The following is a 17,506-nucleotide window of genomic DNA, read 5'->3' as shown; positions in this document are numbered from 1 at the left end:
GGTGTTTTGCGCCTCTGGTATTCTTGTCCATCCCTCTCTGTGCCCTGCTTTTGTATTGAGCCATGTGCCTGTTCATCTTAGCCGACACAGCAAATCAGTTTACCAAAAGCACCTATGCAAGGCCTAATTTCTATATTGTGTGAGTCCCAGCTCCGGGATTGCACATTGCCCAACTAATGCTGCACCTGAGCCAGTTAACATAAAAGCAAACCCAAATGCAAAAGAATCTGTTTTAAAATGCAACTCTTACTCTAAAATAAAGCAGTGAAGAGCAACAAAAGGAGAAAAGGAAAACAGTAACACAATCTCATGTGCAGCCTGCTCTGATATAAATTACATGTCAGTGCATAAATAACACATTTTTATCTGTTGAATGTATTGAATTACCACACCTCCAACTGACTGCTATGTTTACTACACAACTTAATTATTGTCCTCTTAATCACTACTAAAAAGCAATGTACAATAAACATCAGACACATTTCATCAAACTTAATTAAAAAGAGCTGACTTAAAAAAAGCATCTGTACCTTGAATCTCTGCTGTAGGGCAAAATAATCACAATGCGTGTGAATGGCAGCTAAATCTAAAGAGAGAAGAAGAGCACTTGCTGCTACTTCCTCCCTTTGATCCCTTGTGTCCTAAAGCCTTCCCCATTACATCTCAATCTATTTCCTGACCATGTTCATTCCACCTTTTGCTCCTTATATTTCTGGTTTTGTTTTCTGTCGTAGCAGATCCACCTTTTTTCCCCTTGTCTATCTGTATGATCCACTTCAACACTAAACTGTGTTACACAAGGTGCACGAGCACACAGGTAAGGTTAGGGAGAGGCCGGTTGTGTTAAGAGATTTAATTGGGCAATCTACTGTCAGTAGTAAAACTGAACCAGTGGGCTGCTGTCAGTGCTTAAGGGGCTTTCACGCCATCCTGTAAGCTGCATGATTATAACAACAAAGAGGAAAAAAATTATATCGACCAATTGGCCCAGTGCGTAGGCCCACCAGGCAAATGCCAGTTTGTATGCCAGATTTCCAGCCCCAGTTACAAACCAATGGTAACAGCTGGTTGTGGAAGAAAAAAAAAGTGAAAATGCACTTGAACAATCACAATGAAGCCGTGGTAAGAACACAGCTGCATTACTAAATATTAAGAAAAATAAAACTGCCCACATACTCTGTTCTTTATTCCCAGTCAGTAAATCCACAAGCTGTTGTATGCAAAAGTAACTTTTACCTCATTACTTTGGAGTTTAATGCACAAGAAGAAAACCAAACACCTAAAGATCTTTGAGTGCCCCCTACTGGGCTATTTCGGTTTGTGCAGAGTTGGACAAAATCCAGCATAGACTTGTTTCCTGTGTAGGAACGAACTGTCACAGAGGTGGAAGCTGAGAATAGTGTCCAGCTGCTGCAGCATCAGCATAGAGCAGCTGATGTACCAGCTGACTGTTGCAGCATCACTGTATGCCACAAGTCCTGCACACCTCTCTTTAATTTGGAAGCTCATCATTTAGCCTGGAAAATAGTTTGCTGCTTTATAAAAAAGAAGTTGTTTTGTTAGTTGCAAGGCACTGTAATTATGAGGCAACTTAAAGGTTTGATTCTAGAGGAATGGATGTGATCCTCTCTTACTGTATAGAAATAACCTCACTTCCAGCATTCACACCACCACCTCTTTACACTGTCTGATTCTGTAATATAGCAGCTACAGTGTATGGCCATCATGCTATCAAGTTAAAATACTGGAATCAGTTTAGTTATAACTCTCACAAAGGACATCCACCCAACCTGTAACTTTTTGTCTGTTACAAAAACAAATGACACTGTTAACTCCCTCTGCTTTGAATTCAAAAGAGGTCATTATTAACACGATTTAAATTAATGCATGTATTAGGAGTAGGTGGGACAATATGTAAGAGTTATATTTAACAGGCTGTACATTGCTTTAATTATTGGATTTTTCATCTGATAAGCTTTTAAAGAGAAACTGGAAATTTCTGAGACCCCCAAAAATGAAAGTATCTCACCTCCCTCTCTGAATAAAATTGGAATAGTGTGTGGATGATGGTGACGCGTATTTCTGATGTAGTGTCCAGATCTGCGGCACAGATTGTTTCACTTGATGATAAATGCAGTATTAGCAGTGTCAGCTAAATTTTCCGGTAGTGTACCGGAAGACGGTTGTGCCAATAGCACGTAGAAGCACATCTGAGATAAGAGATGAGCGGATAGGAGCGTTTCTCCTCTGAGTCTGTTCGACTGAAGATTCCACACGCAGTCAGAAACGAGACAAGTCAAATCGGGTTTCTGCTACTATTTTATTTAATTTGTTCAGTACTGGAGTTTCATGGACTAAACAATGGCACACCACTGCGTTACAGTTTCTCTCTTTGGATACAACCAACTAACACAAACGTTAAAATTATTCCTCTACAGAATGGACTAAAGTACACATACACAACCTCTGTTTCTATCACAGGCACCCAGCACAAAGACTCACACAAAGAATCAGTCACGCAGCGCACACGTTCTGTTGACACTCATAAACCACATTCGTACACCCACTCACAACCGAATACATTCTCACAAAAAAACAATTATAAATTTTTAGAGCATTTCATATATTTTCCATAACACTCATAATGAACAGGACCCACCTCAAACAAGAAGGAGGCCGTACCGCAGTATGGAGCTGAATATCTAACAAAACGACTAATTTGGGAAATTACACAATGATTTTGGTGAGAACAGCCTTGAGGACACACTGTATTTCCACATGTAGCTGTCTTACAGGGATGATTCTCAGCCAATGCAAAAATAGATTTTTTATTTTCCTTACTTTAAAAAAAAAAAAAAAAAATTTATTCTGGACAAAAACCCTAAACTTTGACCAGTTTATCCCAGGTGAGTGCCATGCAGGACCATACTGCAGGTTTTGCTTCAGCCCATTAATTACAAGTAGTTCACAAAAATGCATACTGTTTTTCAAAGCAAAAGTCTTTTCATTGATTTCCTACCTTCTGGTTTCATTTCAGAGCACTATGAAAATCAACTTTCAGACTTTAAAAATCCATCATTGTAGTTTTTGTAATATCTTGTATTGTGGCGTACATTCAAGAAAATGTGTTTTTGGAACATCAAAGACAAACATGCTGGTCACAGCTAAGTAGTAACTAACGAGTTTGTACCATCGATTCTAATAGATCATTGAATTGGTTTCTGCGCTGTTTCTGATAATGACTTGGATCCAGAAAATGAAACAGTTACATTTTATTGACTGCTCCTTCACGTGTTGACCCAGTAATTTCATTGAGGACAAATGGCATTCACTGGCTAACAGCTAATGCAGCACACCCACTAACAGAGACACATACACATGATACATAATATAGCCACTAGCTGGCTCATCCTAGCTTTCCTTAGCTTTAAAGTTAGCTAGTAATACTGTTGACACTGAGGGAGCATCAAGTAATACTTTGGATTTTATCTGCGACATTCACACTGAAGTCACTCCACAGACTGTTACAGGCAATGCAAATTTGAAACTAAAAGATCTGAAACTGTTGAGTAACTGTGCTCTGAGTTTCAAAATGGTCCATGCTAGCAAACTGCACGCCATGCAAGTTTATATCAAGTAAAGTTAACTGTCATAGTGCACTGAAGGTTTCGTAGCTTCTACTTTGAAAAATACTCAGCAGTGATTTGTGTTTGAGAACAAAAGTAGCAAAACCATCAAGGTGGTAATTTATTTGAACGTCAGTGTGACAAGCTCCAATTTAGCGATGGCTATCCCTTATCTTCCTTGTGCCCAGCACAAAGACTAGAATGACACAGGTAACAGGACATTAGTCTCTAAAAAAATGTCAGCACTGATAAGGGATTTTACATTTTTACCATCAGCATGCATGTTGTTGAACAGAATTACACACAGATAAGTTCAGTGAAGCTGTAGTTGCTACAAACACTCGGGCAAGAGATGCTTCTCTTTCCGACTGCGCCACTACATTCACCTTCAGACCAACACTCCACTCACTCCTGACTCGCTTTTCAACTCCAGTCTCAGTGTGCAGATGTAGAGTCCATCTTCAATATGCGGTATAGGAGTTTATATATTAGTAACAATGGGAATGACACAGAAACGTTTAGTTTGTTATAAAAGAAAAGTATAGTATACTCACATTTCCTGTTTAATGGAAAAGTGCGCATCTGTTTGAAGTCATTTTAGAAACTTGTAGATATTGTGATGTATAATGCCATCATGCAAGAAGCGTTTACAGAGACACTTCTTCTCTCTGGCAGCTATATAACGTATTTGAGGGCTAAAGTAGGACTGGGGGAGTGGAAACACGTACTGTAGCGATGGCGGCATGGCTGGCTAATCCAGCGCTTGCACTGTATTTCTATGCGTTTCAGTTTATTCTACAGTCGAAGGCTTTGAGATGCTTCAGCCTACCTAACTTTCTGTGTGTGTGTGTGTGTGTGTGTGTGTGTGTGTGTGTGTGAGGGTAACTGCAAGCTACAGAGTGGAAGCACAGGAGACACAGCTGCTTCTTTTTCCTATCACCACCACACCAGGCACATAACACAAAAAGGTAACAAAACATGTAACTTAGATCCTTTCCCCTACAGTTTAAAATATAAAATTCAAGTGCAATGAAAGTTCCAAATACTAGTTACACCAGGTACATTTCTCTATAACGTAACAATCTGTTACTTGCAGGTAGTTTTATCTCATCTCAAAATTACAATGTAGATTTTGCAATTTGCCCAATTTAATCTTTCCCCAGTGGATAAAGCATCACTGGAGTGGAAGGATTTAGATGTCACCACTTTAACATTTCTGATTTAAGTGCACTGATTGTTTTCTCATCTCTGTCTTGTGCACGACAGGGCCAATAAAGAAATCCAGTTCAGGCTGTGCTCTGCGTGGGCACCTGTGTATGTCCACACGCTTGTTCGCAGATCATTTTTAAAACATCTGCGCGCCCCTCCGCAAGTTCCAAAATGTTCAGTATAAATATTAAAAAAGGACATAACAACACAGAAAGCAAATAGGAAGACTGTAGAATACAGTTGTTAGAGAATGTGCAAACAATGGGAAATGACTGTGAGAAAAGAAGAAACAGAGTTTGACCGATATATTGGGTAGCTGATGCTGGCCTTTTGTTAAGTGCTGCTGTGTAATAGCATGCGGATTCAGACTTTTAGAGGACTTTAGAGTTTTTTAATATGCATGTTTTAAACAACAGCTACATGTTGATAAATTTGCTTTGTTTTTGAGTTGGATGAGAAGATGAGGTTTTGTTAAAGCTGGAGTAGGCAACATGTTTGCCTGTGTTGGTTATGTTCTCATAACCTTGGAGGATTTTGTATTTGAAGTAGTCTGACAGGGAATAACACCCTTGCACCTTCACAGGGTTCTGCATTCGGGCTTTAGTCTAACTCTTAGCGAGAGACGTACAGTTGCAGGTCTTTTTACGCCTGATCAGCTAGACTATAAAACAGTACAAAGATGGAAAAGGTCATGTTGTAAGCAGAATACAGTGGAGGAATGGATTACGGCTGGTTAGCCTAGCACTGACAGACTAGGAAAGACTAGTCGATAGACCGAGTCGTCTTTTTTCCACGAAGCTGCGCATAATATTTCAGTTTTTTGGCGGTGGGCATGGGGGTCTCCCGCAGATGAAACAAACTGACATGTGGGATGTACCATTACCTACAGGTTGGGACACTGCTGTTTCGCTGCACATCCTCCACTTGATTACCACTTTATATACATTCTATAAAACATTCAGAGGAAGGAAATATTTGCCAGATGATTTTACTAAATTAGTAAATTACCATAGTTACTGTACTGTTTCTGCTGAAAAATATGTATTCATTGTTACTGCCAGATAAACCCTTACTCAGATAGCATGCCTGTGGTAATTAACAGTTCAGTGCAAAATCTCCAAATTTAAGAAAGAATATATCAATACAATATACAGTATAAAAATATAAATACTGGCCTTCAAAAACCTCTATCGGTCAAACCTTGTACAGAAAGCTCCATTGTTAGTGATGTCTTACGAGTTAGAAAGCTCAAATATACATGGATGAATAGACAGAGGCAGGGCAGAAGTGGGATGGGGGTTTGGGTTACATTTAGTTTGCTGGATTTGGAATGATGCAGGATGTCAGGGTTGTTGACCAGGACCGCAGACGGGCCTGTCTATTTGTATGGTCGTAGGAACCTGGAGACTTTGGAGCGCAGCAGCTTGATGAAAGAACGAGGGAACATCTCTTTGGACTCTGCTGCTGTGTACTTGAAATAGTTCTGGGGGTGAGCCAGCACATCAAATAGGGCTTTTATCAGCTTCTTGTCCTGTGGGGAGAATAAAGATACAAAGACTGTCAGCATACTGGACCCATCTTATGAGGTGATGACTTTTTTTTACCTTATATGTTAGTGTGACCTTGGAACAAAGATCAGCTGGTAATATGATCACATTACATGCATACCTTGAGAATCTCCTGGTGATTCTCAGAGGCGTATAGCCTGCCATCCCGCACGATGTCTTCTATCAGCTGCTGGTAGTCCTCTGCAGCATAACAGGGTTAAATCAGTGGGTGAAAATACGCAACGCAGTGAAATAAAAAGCTGTAAGATTGTTTAAGGTTGGCTGTCGCTGAACTGCGATGAAGCTGACTCACCATCGTAGGTGACGTATGGAACTTGGAAGCCTTTGCCGCTGTTCCCCTCGTTGGACTTGAACTGGATCCAGAGCTTACGGGAGCGGGAGGTGAAGGCGATGGGTCGCTCGTAGGTCTGACACGTCTCGTAAGTGGTGATGGAGGTGGGATGGGCTGAAGACACAGCACACAGCACAGTTAGAATCTTCTAGAGCTTGTTTTTCTTGGAGCATGTGGAATGACCTAAAGCTCTAGAAAAAAAGCTGATCTTTAAATCGGTCCAGTCTGAAATGAATGATAAACAGTTCAGGTGTGACAGCATGACATACTGTGCCACTGGACACATGTGCATGTCATGGCAGCGTCATTAAAGTCACTGTTCACAGGTAAGCATTTAGGAAAGAACCCCAGTGCCATATACTTTCTTACAGGCACTGCCAACCCTACCACTGTGCAACAAACACAAGCAGGCACACTTTTGCATCTTCATTTAAAGAAACGTGAAGTCAACGAGTTCATCAGTTCTGTACATTCATATTTCTGTTTACCGCTCTTCCTCATGACCAGCACGTCTCCACATTCATCCTCAATGGGGAGGAAAATCTCTGGCACCACAATGAGGATGCGTCTCTTGTGTGGTGGATTTATCATCCACACACAGTCCACGTTGGATGGGTAATCTCCAGGGTAGTTAGGAGACTCAATGTAGCCTGTGTACTCTCCCAGCTCCCCTCCGCACACCTGGTCTAAGGACAAAATTGTAGAAACCCTTTGGAGTATTTAAACCAATGCCAACAATATTGTGATATACTTCTCATTATCAACCACAATGGGTAATAGTGGGCAGCTTTACTTTTGCACTGGGAGACGTTGGTAGCACCATCGAAGTCGGTGGTGGTGTTGCCCGGGCAGGTGATGCAGTAGTTCTGGCTGGATTCTGACTGGTAGGTGCCTGCTGGGCACCGGATGCAGCGGTGGGTACTGGAGTTGTAGTAATGCCCGGGAGCACAGTGCACTGAGGAAAGGTAAGGGGTAAGTGTGCACACAGTACAACTCTATTAAAGAGCAGACACACAAAGAAAACACTGAACCGCACACTCACTAAACAAAATCAGTTTGCACCAAGTTCCATCTCAACACATCTGAGCACTACTTTATGGCCCCTTAGTTATGTGGCTTTATTAACCCATTAAAGTGACAGCATTGTGTCATTCAGACAATGCGCTCCTTTATGATAGTGTTTACCACAGATTCGATCAAACGTAACCAAACATTAAGAGAACGAGCCACAGTAATCAGTGTGAATCAGCTAAACGCATCATTAATATTCTCATTTGCTAGTGTCGTGAAATTTTCCAGATATTTCGTCTTAAACGCAAGAAGTTCAGCATAAGTCTTATTAAAAGGAAACAAACAAACAAAAATAGTGGTTTTCATCCTCTAGGATCATCAATGGATGAACATGCTAAATTTCTAAATACACTTTACTTATCTCAGTGTGGACTGACCTGAATACATGACAACAACCAACAATCTCTCCACACATCTAACAATAAGACAGCCATCAAACCAGCGGCAGCTGGCCGCAGGGTTTAGGACAGTGGCTGAAGCAAAAAGAAGTTTGGTAAAGTCGTGAAACAAGACTTTGATCAAATGTTTCTGGCACACTGTCAGGGAACTCCGTCCTTACTGGTCGCCTCTGGCACTTCTATTTTAATTGTGTTGTTTATTGTTGTGTATTATTTGAACTGAACTTGCACTATAAAAGCAATTCTGACAAGTACCTTCAAAATAAACCACAAAAAGAACAAAAGACACACCTCTGGCCTCACAGTCCCTGAAGGACACAGATCCTTCATACTTGGTCATGAGGCCTCCTCCACAGGGGAAGCATAGGACACGGCCTGGTTCTGGCTGGTAGAAGCCCAGCGCGCAGGGCTGGCATGGGCGGAACCCATCATCAGAAAAGTGACCAACTGGACACTGACCTGAGGGGATGATAGAGGAGAAACTTTCTTTTTGGTTTTCATTTCTTCTTTCTACAACATTAATATTAATATCCAGATTTTCTGACATTATAAAATGGAAACAATCTCAGTATTAGTGAGGAAAAAATGGGATAGGGAATTACCTCCACACTGGGATACATTCTTGGCACCAGCGATTCCCTGTCCTTCAGTACTGGGACATGGCTCACAGGAAAGTTGTCCCACCGTGTCCTGGTATGTACCAGGGGGACACTGGACACACTGCTCTTGCTCCCCACTATAAAATGTCCCCACACCACAGCTCACTGAGAAGAAATACACAAGTTAGATCGATAGATCCTGATGAAACAGTAACACCCAGTCAACTCTTTCAGCTGCAAACATACCACACTTTCCATCTCTGAGGACTTGTCCTGTGCTGCAGGTCTCAGCACCCTCTGCCGCCTTAGGTGGCTTCTGGGCCACTTCATATTCGGTCCCAGAGAACTGGATGTAGAACTGCTGTTTGGTGATGGACTTTCTGAGTGTCCTCATGGCACTCTGCAGCCTCTGCTTCATTCTCTCCCGCACACAGTCCACGTTACACGACTCTGAGGAAACAACATTCAGACCACATTTCGATCATAAATATTTGATTTCTCTGTAGATTTAATGTTTTTGTGTCGATTATATTTAAAGCAGAGTTAAGAAGGATCACCACACCTGAGGCATCTTCCTCCTTCATCTCCATCTCAAACTCAGCGGTAATGTGTGAAACCTCCTTTGAAGGAGATTTGCGTCCTCGCCGGCGCTTCTTAGATGAGTCACACTTGAGGTTGACAAACGTTACCTGGCAGTCATCGGTGCAGGGGAACTGGCCTCCTTTCAGGCAACCAAAAACAGTGAAGAAGATCAAATTTAGAGTGGGCTATAAACGCCAGTATAATATCAGTGCCAGATGCTGCTGTTTAAATATGACAGTTCATTACCTTGGATGTTCTGCTTGGATACGTCTCGGTGTTTCTCCTTGTTGCGGGGCTTCAGGTGACACTTGGCATCTTTGATCTTAAACCTGGCCTTCTGCTTGATGGGTGGTGCCAACGTGTCTATTCATACAGAACAACATAACCTCAAGATCACTTTACAAATCAACTCTTTATTTGATCATTTATAGGACGCTACAGCCATCACATAACTGCTCATTTGCTATTTGTTGCACATTTGTTGTGTGTATAATCTCAGTTGCTTGTTTGTGGTCTGGTTAAGTGTGTGAACAAACTCAGAGTGAAAAAGAGGCAAGTGAAGAAGAACTTGCTCAGTGCATCATGGGAAGCCCCCAGCAGTTTACTGCAGCATTTAATTAGAGCTATTTCGTTATATTTGGTAACTCATAACATATCCTGTTCTTTCATTTTGTTACTCTCTGCCTCCCGCTCTACTTTTGGAAACTTTAGTCACCAGTAAACCTGCAGAGTAAACTCCTCTGTTAGTATAATACACTGAGATATGACAGGACCTGATCATTCAAGATTTTAAGCTAAATTCCAAATTCAACAGGAAGGTCAATGAAGAGACAAAAACATAACAGAAATGTGGTCTCAGGCCAGTTAGTAATCTTGCATGTAGTTGTAAATTATGCTTATTTATGTATGGATTATTATGTATTTATGGATGGATGTTGTATTTTCAGTATGTACCAGCTACTGCCTCCTAACTACCTGCAATTAAGATAAGTGCTAAAATAATAAATGCTACCAGAATTTAATGAGTAATTTGTGTAAAAACAATTTCTCAAGTGGAGACGAAGCAAATCCAGAATAATATTTTGTAGAGTCAGTACATGTGCAGGGAGCATAGAATCCCATCACTGATCTGCACCTACTGTGTCCCATTATGTTTACTGTACCGGCACAGGCGGGTAAAGCCGTGGTGACGTTCCTCTTCTGAGGAGGTTTACCAGGCTGGACGGGCACTCCGCAGCTCAGTGTGTAGCTGTTCTCTGAGTCTGTGAGAAACAACAACGCAGAACAGGATTAAGTGACCAAAGAAAACCAAAACCTGATGATGAGAACAGGTTAGGACTCTCGTTGTATGTTTCATAGGATGGCCAAAGGCACAGTTGTCAGCATTATTAAAACAAGTTTGGTAGATGTTTAGTGGTATAAACAAAAATGTGACCTTTGATTGTGAAATGAAGACCCAGATGAAAGATCTATGAGCCATGCTTTTCTCTGTTAATACACGTAGAGACAAAGATGCATTTGGACGGGGAAGTGAGGGATTAAAAAAGAGCCCGGGCTCCTTTCAGCCACAGGAATTTACATGGCTCATTCCTCCTTAAATTAAGATGTACTCATAAAAGACACAAAAACAAATATTTCACTTCATGCCTGAGAGCGATCCATCATTCTCACACAATAGCTGCCAAGTAAAACGAAGGGACAGCCATGCTGTGGAAAAATTGGCATGATCAAAGAATGCAATCGATTTACAGATGTGTGTTAAGTACTATTGCAGGAGGAGAGGCTGGGGTGCCAGCAAAGAGGAAGGATGGGTGAAGCCAACAAAACCTCTCAGAGTGAAAAACACATCAGTCTGAGCACAGAGGCCCCTGAAGAATCCACAAATATGGCACTAAAGAGCGCAAGCTTCATCAAGAGGGGAATGGCACAGACAGACCACCAGAGGGCAGCAACACATGCTGCACCAGAGCAGCACAAAGGACTGTTTCCAACATACAGCTACAGAGACAGAATAAAAAACCATCGATGGCAATCAACATGTTAATGTAGAGATTTTACTGTTGTGCTATATAAATAAAACTCTATTGAATTACTGTTAATTAATCTTTAGTTTTTAGGATTAGTTATAGATTAGATTAACAATTAATCATTTTGAAGCTACAAATGAAGCTGACAGCAGGTTAACAATTGCTCTCTCCTTCCTGTCTGACTTTCTGCAAACTTGTTTGTGATCCTTCCTGTTTTTAATACATATTCAGTGCAGGTTTGCTTTGGGTTTTCTTCATTTTTTCAATCAGTTTCTTTACAGATTTACAGATTCCAGATTCCAATTACACATTTATTTGCACCAAACAACCATTTAATGGACTGGAAAAAAAAATGACGGCATGAATATAAGTTGTGTCAGCATTAAACATTTGTGGTCGACAGATGAAAAGGAAAACCCAAAAAACCAAGCTCCTACATATAGAACACGTCCTGGTACGAATCTGAACATCACGGACCCAAAAGTTCACTGACAAAAATAGAAAAATATATGATTAATAGGAAACACTGTTCTGCCATGAGACGCCAACATGAGTGTGTTTGTGCACACCTGCGAGGAAGAGGGCATTGGAGGGGCAGGACAGTGAGCAGACCTCAGCTCCTCCGCTCTTGATGCAGGTTAGCTGGGCTCGCGGTGCTGGCTTCCCATTGGGCAGACATTTCACTCCCTCTGAGGAGTACAGAGTCATATCACTTCTGTTGTGTGATCTGTCCACCGTGCCTCGCACATTCACAAATGTACACACAGGTGTGTGTGGGCTGGTGCTTACCGATGCAATCTTTCTTGTTCCAGTGGAGTTTCTGTCCGGGTGGACACACACACTCGTAGCTGCCCTGGGTGTTTATGCAGCCGTACTCACAGCTGCCGTTGTTGATGCTGCACTCATCGATATCTAAGACAAAGACAGGATTACAGCACGTGCGTTGGCATTTCACTTTTCAGCTTTCACGTCTAATGGATTTTATGCACCGCGAAGGAGAGGCGATTTGTACAGGGTGTATCCCACCTCCCACCCTATAATAGCTGGGATGGGCTCCAGGCAAGCGCCCCACCCACACCCCCTCACTCCCAGCACAACTCTTAACTGGATAAACACTTAGGAAAATTGATGGATTGAGTTATGCAACACTCGTAGTGCTCTTTAAGGGAAGGTTGCAGATGAATACGGCTTAAAGGTCATTTTAGACTCTGTCTATTGTTTCAGGTTAATTTAGCAGCAGTTATACATGGACTTCATCCTGGAGTTTCATTCTGTGTTCTTTGGGTTATTTAAATCTCTCCCTCTTATTATTTATATTTGAGGGTATTATTGGACAGGCCCTGCTGGCGACCTGTCCAGGGTGTACCCGCCTCTCGCCCTATAACAGCTGGGATAGGCTCCAGCGCCCCCCGCGACCCTGAAAAGGATAAGCGGAAGCCAATGGATGGATGGATGGTATTATTGGACATCATGCAGTGGAAATGAAAGGAAAGAGAAATGAGTTAGGCTGCGTTCACTCTGCAGGTCTTGATGCTCAATTCAGATTTTTTGATCAAATCCGATTTTTTTGTCTGCTCGTTCACACTACAAATAAAATGCGACAGCAAACGCGCTCTAGTGTGAACGCTCAAAGCGGCGCATGCACAAAAGAAGACGTCACACACAGACGTCTGTTTAGACCCAGACCAAACAGTGTTGTTTGACTGATGGCCTTAATATAAAGACTTCGGACTTTACGTTTCCCAATTTTTGCTTTAAGTTATTTTGTTATTTACATAATAATGTAAATAACCTAATAATGATCCTTGTTGCTGTTTCAGAGGAGCGCTGCTTCAAAGGATAGCTGCAGATTTCTGTCAGAATCTGCAGATTATACAGTACAAATTAAATGTTCACGTTGTCTTCCCAAGAGTTTCACTGGATGGCCAGGAAGCGTTCACCATGTCTTCTTGGGCGCTGATAATTGGCGTCTGTCTTGTGTCAGTGACGTAAAAGACGGATTTAATGCGACGTGACCATCAAACAGCAGTCGCTTTCTAAAACATCACATATGTATCGGATTCAGGACCACATATGAAAGTGACCCAGGTCGGATTTGAAAATATCGGATTTGTGCCGTTCACACTGTCATACCATGATCAGATAGATGGTCGCATAGGGTCAAAAAAATCGTATTTGATGCGCTTTCACCTGCAGTGTGAACGTAGCCTTAGAGACCAGCCATGTACCAGCACCCTAGGATTAACGGCCCTAGAAGACACTAAACTCCGCCCACAGAGTACAATTTACTTACAAAGTTCTCCTTTCCAAATCACATATCAACCCGAAATCTTGACTAAGTTTTACGTTTTACATTTCTCAAGGACTCTTTGTCCATGTTACAAGTCTTTTCATTGCCTCAAACTGTAGAGAATCTAGCCTCTCTCCCTACTGTACATGCGTAACTGCCTCTTAGGTACATGTGATATCTAAAGCTGCTAAAGGTGAAAACATCTGCCTTCAGAACACCAAAGCACTTCAGTGTTGTCACTATTTTTTCCTGCTTTCACTTGAGTGTTATTAGCTTACTTCTGTGCTTAGATGTTTCCTGTGTCTTTAGTTCTCAGAAGCTTCTTGGATGAGGTGAAACGTCTTCAAGAACCTTTTCTATCCAGGCTCCTTGGACAGATTATAAATTGCTACCTTTTCAAAAATTAAATGACCTTTTTCCATTGCTGTGTGATTCAGTTCATGCCCTTTACAGGTACCAGCAGAGTACATGCATCGCCATGACCTTCAGTATACAGGGAGTGCAGAATTATTAGGCAATATTAATATCAAAGCTGAATGTTTTTGGAAGTAGTTTTTAGTTTGTTTTTAGTTTTAGCTATTTTAGGGGGATATCTGTGTGTGCAGGTGACTATTACTGTGCATAATTATTAGGCAACTTAACAAAAAACAAATATATACCCATTTCAATTATATATTTTTACCAGTGAAACCAATATAACATCTCCACATTCACAAATATACATTTCTGACATTCAAAAACAAAACAAAAACAAATCAGCGACCAATATAGCCACCTTTCTTTGCAAGGACACTCAAAAGCCTGCCATCCATGGATTCTGTCAGTGTTTTGATCTGTTCGCCATCAACATTGCGTGCAGCAGCAACCACAGCCTCCCAGACACTGTTCAGAGAGGTGTACTGTTTTCCCTCCTTGTAAATCTCACATTTGATGATGGACCACAGGTTCTCAATGGGGTTCAGATCAGGTGAACAAGGAGGCCATGTCATTAGTTTTTCTTCTTTTATACCCTTTCTTGCAGCCACGCTGTGGAGTACTTGGACGCGTGTGATGGAGCATTGTCCTGCATGAAAATCATGTTTTTCTTGAAGGATGCAGACTTCTTCCTGTACCACTGCTTGAAGAAGGTGTCTTCCAGAAACTGGCAGTAGGACTGGGAGTTGAGCTTGACTCCATCCTCAACCCGAAAAGGCCCCACAAGCTCATCTTTGATGATACCAGCCCAAACCAGTACTCCACCTCCACCTTGCTGGCGTCTGAATGGGACTGGAGCTCTCTGCCCTTTACCAATCCAGCCACGGGCCCATCCATCTGGCCCATCAAGACTCACTCTCATTTCATCAGTCCATAAAACCTTAGAAAAACCAGTCTTGAGATATTTCTTGGCCCAGTCTTGACGTTTCAGCTTGTGTGTCTTGTTCAGTGGTGGTCGTCTTTCAGCCTTTCTTACCTTGGCCATGTCTCTGAGTATTGCACACCTTGTGCTTTTGGGCACTCCAGTGATGTTGCAGCTCTGAAATATGGCCAAACTGGTGGCAAGTGGCATCTTGGCAGCTGCACGCTTGACTTTTCTCAGTTCATGGGCAGTTATTTTGCGCCTTGGTTTTTCCACACGCTTCTTGCGACCCTGTTGACTATTTTGAATGAAACGCTTGATTGTTCGATGATCACGCTTCAGAAGCTTTGCAATTTTGAGACTGCTGCATCCCTCTGCAAGATATCTCACTATTTTTGACTTTTCTGAGCCTGTCAAGTCCTTCTTTTGACCCATTTTGCCAAAGGAAAGGACGTTGCCTAATAATTATGCACACCTGATATAGGGTGTTGATGTCATTAGACCACACCCCTTCTCATTACAGAGATGCACATCACCTAATATGCTTAATTGGTAGTAGGCTTTCGAGCCTATACAGCTTGGAGTAAGACAACATGCATGAAGAGGATGATGTGGACAAAATACTCATTTACCTAATAATTCTGCACTCCCTGTATAAAGCACAGCCCTTACACAGCAGGCTGGATTTCCTGTGTGTCTTGATGCCTTTCTAGCACACACAGCATTGTGTTTTTAGCCTTCTGTCAGATTAGAGCTATTGTGTCACGCATTAGGGAGCCTCTGCACCCACGGCTCTGCCAGTACTTTACCAGCTGTACTTCCTTTGACGAGCATTAGTACTGGTCAAAGGAAGTACTAAGCACTGCACACTGAGATCACCCCATAGAGCCTGTCATCTTTGACCATCACAACAAGCAAACACATCATACTGAAGAGCTCACTGCACATCTTGGCAAATGGCCCTGTTACAGATTATTAATGCTACTCACTTCTGCTGTCATTGTTTTGATGTTGGGGGATTTCTGTAATTTCCAATGAAATGTGATTTGTCTAACTCACAAATGGACTTCATTCATAGGTCTTGTTCTCTTGTTGCTTTTTCTTCTTCTCTCAGCTGCTCCCTTTAGGGGTCACCACAGCAGATCATCCCTAACATATCCTCCTTCACTGCATCCATGCATCTGTGCCTCCCAGCTCTATATTAAACACCCTTTGCCCAATATATCTACACCATCTCAGCCTGGCCTAGTTTCCCCTCTGATATCCTCATTTCCAGTCTTGTCCATTGTGGTCACTCCAGCTCCGTCAACTGTGCCACCTCCAACTCTACCTGCTGTCTCTATGTTTCCTTTTCTTTGCACCTTTACACAAACGAACAGATCCTATCGATTGTCTAAGACTAGATAAAAACTGTGTTAAAAAGTCAGTTTCATCATCTTGTTGTGTTTCATGTATTCTTCTCTTTCTCTGGGAAATAAATCTGAGCTGACACTCACCTCCACAGTGAGTCAGACCGTACAGGATGTATCCTTTGTTGCACAAGCACTCAAAGCTGCCAGGGTAGTTGATGCATGTGTGATCACAGGTTCTCTCAAAGGAGCACTCATCAATGTCTGAGAAAGACCGAAAAGACACAACAGGTGAGGAGGAAATGAGTCAAAGTAATACTACAGTGTAATAATACAGAATGTCTTCATTCACTCATTTCCCCATTCATCTGGGCATGCGTTCTTTGAGCCAGCATCCACCCCTCTAGCATACCTGGGAGGGTCTTACCAGGTCCATCAGCTGTCAGGCATTGCTCTCTCATCCTCCCCCTTTACATCAGTCTATGTTGGCCTTGTGTTTGTTTTTGTTAGTTTATTTTTAATCAGTTCTTTTTAATTTAAGTCTGTCTCTTGTGTCGACTCCCTTCTAGATAATACTAACTGTTAGTCCCATGATTGGTCACTATAATATGCCTTCATACACACTTCTCATAAAAAATGATGTGCCCTTAAATGACCCTAAATTTGTAGCATGGTGTCCTTTATTTTGGATATTCATTCAAAGGGTAAAGACTAAAAGCATCGTTCTGTCGGCTGCTTTCATACTGACCTAAGCTTATCTAATGAGTTGGCGGTCTGTGTTGTTAAATACAGTTTATACAATGTTGACTTTGTACATTATGGTCCGATTAGGGTAAGTCAGGGTGTATTATAGGGTTTGGGTTTGACAAGGTGCTACTATGTAAGTGTGCCTGGTGTCTTTGGGTTCCCGGTCATATCTACCCCTCCCTCTCATCAATATTAGACAATATTCATTTTGTTTCCTGTCACGGGGCTACTAGAACATGAGATTCACAAAGGATAGTGACAAATGTTCAGTCAATTAAGGAGAAGAATGACTGCGATTGTTCAAATCCAAAACAAATTTGTATTCTGATGACAAATATTTCAGGGTATTAAGTATTTCCACTTCAAAAGTTTC

General features: G+C 41.8%; 1 protein-coding gene across 2 annotated transcripts in view; it reads right to left on the bottom strand.

Moving 5' to 3' along the window:
• Positions 1-2,306: 2,306 nt before the first annotated feature.
• The window catches only part of scube1 (signal peptide, CUB domain, EGF-like 1), a 118,064-nt gene continuing 102,864 nt past the window's right edge, over positions 2,307-17,506 (bottom strand). For both annotated transcript variants that reach the window (XM_076875747.1, XM_076875748.1), the window contains 14 exons: positions 16,534-16,650; positions 12,201-12,323; positions 11,981-12,100; positions 10,548-10,646; positions 9,631-9,747; positions 9,365-9,523; positions 9,049-9,252; positions 8,806-8,967; positions 8,495-8,662; positions 7,528-7,689; positions 7,223-7,420; positions 6,696-6,848; positions 6,504-6,583; positions 2,307-6,366 (listed from right to left, as the gene is read on the bottom strand). In XM_076875747.1, the coding sequence (XP_076731862.1) occupies positions 6,214-6,366; positions 6,504-6,583; positions 6,696-6,848; positions 7,223-7,420; positions 7,528-7,689; positions 8,495-8,662; positions 8,806-8,967; positions 9,049-9,252; positions 9,365-9,523; positions 9,631-9,747; positions 10,548-10,646; positions 11,981-12,100; positions 12,201-12,323; positions 16,534-16,650 (2,015 nt within the window). In that variant the 3' untranslated portion in view covers positions 2,307-6,213. The remainder of the gene's footprint in view (positions 6,367-6,503; positions 6,584-6,695; positions 6,849-7,222; positions 7,421-7,527; positions 7,690-8,494; positions 8,663-8,805; positions 8,968-9,048; positions 9,253-9,364; positions 9,524-9,630; positions 9,748-10,547; positions 10,647-11,980; positions 12,101-12,200; positions 12,324-16,533; positions 16,651-17,506) is intronic.

The sequence above is a fragment of the Maylandia zebra genome, linkage group LG17, assembly GCF_041146795.1.
Source record: "Maylandia zebra isolate NMK-2024a linkage group LG17, Mzebra_GT3a, whole genome shotgun sequence".
Taxonomy (NCBI): Eukaryota; Metazoa; Chordata; class Actinopteri; order Cichliformes; family Cichlidae; genus Maylandia; species Maylandia zebra.
The sequence above is the reverse complement of the archived record's forward strand: the minus strand, read 5'-3'. Positions and strand labels throughout refer to the sequence as shown.